This window comes from Chamaea fasciata, unplaced genomic scaffold, assembly GCF_029207755.1.
Source record: "Chamaea fasciata isolate MVZ Bird 193981 ecotype frontalis unplaced genomic scaffold, bChaFas1.0.hap1 SCAF_16, whole genome shotgun sequence".
Taxonomy (NCBI): domain Eukaryota; kingdom Metazoa; phylum Chordata; class Aves; order Passeriformes; family Sylviidae; genus Chamaea; species Chamaea fasciata.
The window spans coordinates 3,182,851-3,189,031 of NW_027094101.1; the positions used below are offsets into that span (position 1 = coordinate 3,182,851).

Consider the following 6,181-nt stretch of genomic DNA (forward strand, 5'->3'; position numbering starts at 1 on the left):
AAAAAACTCAACCCCACCTCTGGCAGGTTCTAGCATGAATCTGTGGTATTCCTGAAGTTTGGATTTACCCTAATTGGGACAATCTGCACTAATTTTCACATTTTACATCAATGCCCTTCTGCACAGATGATAAAGAACATTTCCCCGTGAATTCTCAGAGACGTGTTTATTTTAACTGCAGATTCTTTGGAGTTCAAGTTAAATCTGGATTACAGCTTCCATATCCCTCTGAGTGCCCTTCAATCATGCAACCAAAGGCACACTAAAAAGACATTTCAGCTCCATTTGTTCTACTGCTTACCAGCACTCAATATACAGCTTTCTCTTAAAAATAAATACATTCATGTGCTGTGTCATTTCTTCATTAGAAGAAATAATTTCCTATCCTCCCTTGGTTCTCTTAAAAGGTCTGGAAGATAAGAAGCTACTCAAGTATTATTTGTTAATTCTCATAACCTTCACATCACAAATGGAAAGCTGGCTTTTTCTTCCTCATCAGGATTCAGCAGAGCCATCTTTCCAGGCAGGGCAGGGAAATACACTCATCTTCCATTTTGGCCCCATTATTTCCAGTTTCTGTTTTAAGAACAGTAATGCAAATAATTTTAAGGTGCTAGAAATCAACCTCAAATTAGTTTACACTCATAGAACATACTGTTAAAATTACTAACGCCAAGTTATGATTTAAAAATTTGACACCAAAATTGCTGATACAAATTTAGAACCAAAATTTTAACAAAGCCAAGGAATAGCCAGAGAATCATAAGGCCACCTGCACTGACAAAGTGCGGCCCAACGGGGTTGTCAAACCTGATCCTTTCACATTACAGTGATTTCCTCAGAGTGCGTGGCCAGTGCACCAGAAGGTTCCTGCATTTGAGATGTGAGCACAGGCAGAAGCCAACTGCTGCTCTGCCCTTCCCAGAGCTCTCCTCAGCACTGCTGGATGCCCCCACGGCTGCAGACCTGCCCCAGGAGGGCAGTGTGATGGGGCTGGGTCAGTAGTGAGGGTCACAGTCCTCCACCAAGCTGTCAGTGATGTAGCTGCAGTCAAGGACACTTTCGTAGTAGCTTTTCTCTGCAAAGGTGTTCACTGTCCAGGCAACCACTCGAATCCCTCTGGAAGACCAGTGCCTCACGTAGTCCCTGCAAGGAACACAGACACCCTGAGAGGAGCCTGGCACTACACAGAGTTAAAGCAGACAGTGCTGAGGCTACAGCTGAGTCTTGGTCTTGCACCAGCATCACATCAAGGAACAACAGTGTGTCACCTTCTGCAACATCATCTTTTTGTTTTCTCATTGTAAACAGGCAAAAGCAACAAACACATTTTGAGATTAAATGTAGGCTCTAACAGAAGGTAAAAATTCAGATAAAAAAGATAGAGGCTTAAAATCATAAAACAGCACGGAGTAAAGAAATGATCAAGACATCTTTTCCAAGACAAATGGAACATTTTGATAAGCACATACTGTGTTAATCCCACTCCATTTACTAACAGAAAAGAGTATCTCCTGATATGTGAGCAAACTTTAACACTTACTGAGAAACAAAATTTTTCTGTATGAGGAAAGCTGAAACCCCACACAATCTCCACAAGAAACTGTGCAGGCTCCAGTCCAGAATGACATCCATCACCATATACAAGAAATGCTTCCAGAAGGAATTGAATCGGGGTGTCCCATCTCCCAGGTGACTCAGCTGCCAGGGCCTGTGTGTCAGTGCTGTCACAACATTCCCGTCAGCTTGTCTCATCTGGAGGACCAAGGAGAAAAGATTGGAATTCATCCAAAAGCCCAGCTGCATTAAATACAATTTTTGAGAGATTAGATACAAAGTCCTGGTGTGCATTTACAACTCTACCAGAATCCTTCTGCCCTTCCCCTCCAGATCCTTTTATACCTCTTTCAGAAAGACGTTGATTTTTTATAGGTTTTTTTTTTCTTCAAATCATACTGAATAAGCACCAGCTCTTGCGTTAAAGAAATTACATAGCAGTCGTGCAATGTATAGAATGGGAAAAAAAATACGTAGACTTGGCAAGAATGAGGAAAGAGTTTTAGGAGTAATCTGGAATAAGAGTTTTATTTAGCAGGTACCTTGCACACAGACATCTGGCCAGACACCAACTAGAAAAGCAATGCACATTTGTCTGCACTGTTTTCAGAAGGGAGGGAATTGCTGTAGATTCCTGTTTGCATCTAAGGAGTAGAGTGATCTAATGAGACTATGCATTATGCTTCATTTGTTTTTAAAAGCCTTAGGAATTTGAAGAGCCCAAAAGTAACCTGGAACTGGGAGTTTAATACCATACTGAAATTCCCAGACAGGACTGAAAAAATAAAAAAGAAACTTTTAGGAAACATCACCTTATAAACAACATCTGGCATGAAAGAACAGACTATGCTGCTGTTGTACAACTGTGGAAATTCCTGGTACAGTTGTTTCAGGGCATCAACTGCCTGCAATTAGAGACACACAGAGATGTTATACATACATTCATATTTAATTTACACTGCAAAGTCATTTTAGAACAATCTTAGAAACACTTCCCTGTTGTGTTGCAAGACTGAAATAGAAAGGGAAAAGAAAAAAAACAGCATCTTGTTTATAGCATTAACACAGAAATGACATTTTGGTTTAGTGCAAAAGCATTTCTGTTCATTACTCTATTTACAAAAATGAGTAAAATTCTCAGTGTTTGAAATACCCTTAAATATTTGTGGATCTAATTTTTTAGTAGTACCTAGGCTTTAGTTCAAGAGGAGAATTATTTATTCCTATGTTTTGCTAGGCTAAAGAAAAAAATTATTCTAATTTATATAAAATATTAGTGATGGATCATTTGTAATGCATTTGTAATGCCTGCAGTAATGCAAATAACAGTTCCCTCGTTGGAGGCTGAAGATGAGGTTCTGACTCCCCTCAGCACAGCAGGGAATTCCCTTTGCTCTGTTTCACAGCAGTGCTGTGAGCTGAGTGCAGCACTTGCACAAGCCTTGTGCCAATTTTAAGTTGCAGCTTCCCAGGACAACTTTGGGTGACACAAGCAGCAGACCTGGGCTTGCTGATGTTAAAGAAGGGACTGTAGCACAGGAACCAGTCTGAGATAACACAACAGCAGGTCAGAAACCTAAAGAAGGGGTGAGGGGAGGTGTTATGCTGCAGTGAGCAGTACCTGATTTGCATGGCCTTTGACATCAAAGTAGATTGTAAGATTGTGATGCATAGACTCCACAACAGCTTCTCTCAGAGTTGGTACCTTTTCATCTTGGAATTGGCTCCTGTAGAAACAGAGAACTCATTGGAACCCAAGCAACATACATGTGCACACACATGGACCTGAATGTCACCAACCTCACAGGGCTGATTCAGTTTGCTGCTGCAGTGGCACTGCAGGTGGGATCCAGTGCTCACTGGCCCCACGTCCCACCCCAAAACAACAACCCCACTTCTTCACCCTCTTCCCCAACTCCCACAGACAAGCCTTCAGCCCCAACTGCTGCCTTCCTCCTGCTCCTACTGCACTCCCCAGCCCTGAGCCAGAAATGCAGATCCTGGCAGAACAGGCAAGACGAGCTGAGGATTCAGCAGAAGCAGCTTCACCCATCAATAAATCATTCCTGATGGCGTGACAGTTCATTCATTCCTGACGGTGAACAGCAGCTGCTCAGCAACCACTGCCTGTGGAAATTCCTGCTGCGTGGCCCAGGTGATCACCTTCCCAGTGAGACAGGGAAGATACTCCCTGTGCCACACATTTGCAGCTCTGGAATTCCCTAATGCACTGTCTCAGGAGTATATCACAAGTTCTCCTCTGAAATGGACTCACTTATGATATTGCACAAGTTGCATTGTTATCAAATTCTTAGTAATGTATAAAAATATTTTCCCCTGCATACCCCTAGGAAGGACCTAATCAGCCACTAGGGTCGCAGGGAGGCCCCCCAAAATCTGTCTAGCTACTCTTCAACAGAATAAACCTGATGTGTAGAATCTCCAAAACACAATCAGTCAAGAAATACATGGGAATAAAATTAATCTTATAAATAATTCCTCTAGCCAATTCTGACATATCATGAAGATCCCAGCACCTTTAGTGCCCTGCAGTCAATTCAGGACAAGCTCATGTAGAGATTGATCTGTTTCACATTAGATGCCTGTGGATTTTGTCCTGGAAAGCCAGTTTATCTTGACTCTGTTTCACTCTTTCTAATGTAGTGATGGGTAAGGAGACACAGTCTCATATGCCTCTAAAATCAAATTAGAAGTATCATATAGGACTAAGTTTTAAATTTAAAAAAAAAATTCATCAGTGATAGCTCAAATCAATAATTTTGTTCCAGAATTATTTCTCCACTATTGAGAGAGAAATTTCAGCACAGTTCATTTACCGCAGCCTGTGTTTTGCAGATGGATTGAGCTTCCTGATCTCCTCAAAAGTCAGGTCCTGCAGTCTCCCAGCCCCATCTGTTGTCCTTTCCACTGTGTCATCGTGCATGAGAATGGGGACACCATCTGCACTAAATTCAAGATCCAGCTCCACACCCGTTGCTCCATTCTCAGCTGCCTTAAAAAAAAATTTAAAAATCCACATACACAACAGAAGAGACAGCTTTATAGATTTGACACAGGTACAGCTATAATTAGCTTGTATTTCTGGTAAAAAATAATAAAATATTAATGTACTTTTCAGTAGTCTTCATCTGCAGAACAAAGCAAGATTTATCCAAGTCACTGTTAGAGCGTTCATAGATCAACTGAACCATCTAATCTATTTTACAGCTGAAACCATAATGATTCTGCCTCAGTCTTGGGACTGGAACTGTTTCAGGATAAAAATGCAGAAAAGAATCCTGCTCTCTCCTTCTGATGTAATAACCCTGGAGTCCCTAAGTTATGTTATTTTCTAAAAGACAAGAGAAGCAAATGCCTACAGTTTACATAACCTACACTTTAACACTTAGTCAACACTGTTTACCATGTGTGTACCAAGCAGTAGATGGACGCAGGCAAATCCCTGCTCCTCTCTGAGGAACGGCCTTATCAGAGAGCAAGAAGCAGTCAGACATTTCATACACCCTGTTCCTGCCCCGGATCTTTCCCAAGAACTCTTCAGAAAAACACTTGAGTGAAGTGCTACCAACACCAATTGCTCTGAAGGACAAACGCCCTCCTGGGAAAAGGGACAACGCAGCAGAAAGACAAAAACTGGGTATGAACTAGAGGTTACCAACAGGTGTCTGCTACGTAAGGATTGTGCAGCTTCTGAATTGATCAGGACTAAGAGCCCTGCCTCAGGCAAAGGTAAAGAGATCCTCAGAGCAGCAAAGTCTCAACCTCACAGAAGCACTACATTCCAGAGACTGATAATCACTATTTCAAATGATTCGCAGAAAGAGACTGTGACCCCTGGCTGTGCCTTGATGCCTTGCAGATGAGGCAGCAGAAAGTCATGGCAGGGCTGCACACAGCGAAGTTCTGCTACCAGATTTTCCCCCTAACTGTGGCTTCTCCCCACAGATCTTCAAGGTTTAAAAAAACCAAACAACCTGTTACTGAGCTGCTGTCCGTGTGCTGTTGCTATATCAACAAAACGCAGTATTTCATGATCGCTGCACTGCTGAAATATCCATCAGCACCAAGGCCGTAACAGCTCCCACAAGATTCAGATCTGATCTGAAATTCCCTTTGGGATGAAGCCTCAGCCAGCCACACAGCCTCCAGCAGGTCCCGGAAGAGCAGCCGGAGTTACTCACGGCGAGGAGGGCTCGGCGCTGGAGGGGATCAGACACAACCCGCCGGCCCCGGGGCCCGTGCTGACCTGTCGGATGGCCGCCAGCGTGTTCTCGGGCGCATCGTGCGCTCCGCCGCGGTGCGCGATGCGGGCGGCGGCGCCGCGGGGCCGCAGGACGCGCTGCGCGCTCTGGGGCGCCGCGGGCTCCAGCGCCAGGAGGTGCAGCGCCAGGTAGAGCCCGGCCGGCAGCAGGCAGGCCAGCGCCGGGCTGCGGCTCAGCGCCAGCGCCAGCGCCATCAGCGCCGTCAGGAAGCTCAGCAGGCCCTCCCCGTGGCACAGCATGGCGGGGCCGGGGCCGGGGCCGGGGCCGGGGCCGGGGCCGGGGTCAGGGCCGCTGTCGGTGCCGACCCGGAACCGCGGCCGCCGCCTCTCCCCGGGGCGCCG

The 6,181-nt window shown here is 44.9% G+C and overlaps 1 protein-coding gene across 2 annotated transcripts; it reads right to left on the minus strand.

Moving 5' to 3' along the window:
- Positions 1-4: 4 nt before the first annotated feature.
- Positions 5-6,159, minus strand: GDE1 (glycerophosphodiester phosphodiesterase 1). 2 transcript variants are annotated; one of them, XM_066198027.1, is made up of 6 exons: positions 5,825-6,159; positions 4,395-4,570; positions 3,179-3,284; positions 2,370-2,462; positions 1,544-1,755; positions 5-1,146 (listed from the first exon to the last, which is right to left on the minus strand). In XM_066198027.1, the coding sequence occupies exons 1-6, from the start codon at positions 6,077-6,079 to the stop codon at positions 999-1,001; spliced, it is 990 nt and encodes a 329-aa protein (XP_066054124.1). In that variant the 5' UTR covers positions 6,080-6,159; the 3' UTR covers positions 5-998. The 2 variants fall into 2 exon arrangements, with proteins under 2 accessions (XP_066054124.1, XP_066054125.1); XM_066198028.1 differs by having other exon boundaries at positions 16-1,146; positions 4,395-4,566; positions 5,825-5,846.
- Between the last annotated feature and the right edge of the window lie 22 nt (positions 6,160-6,181).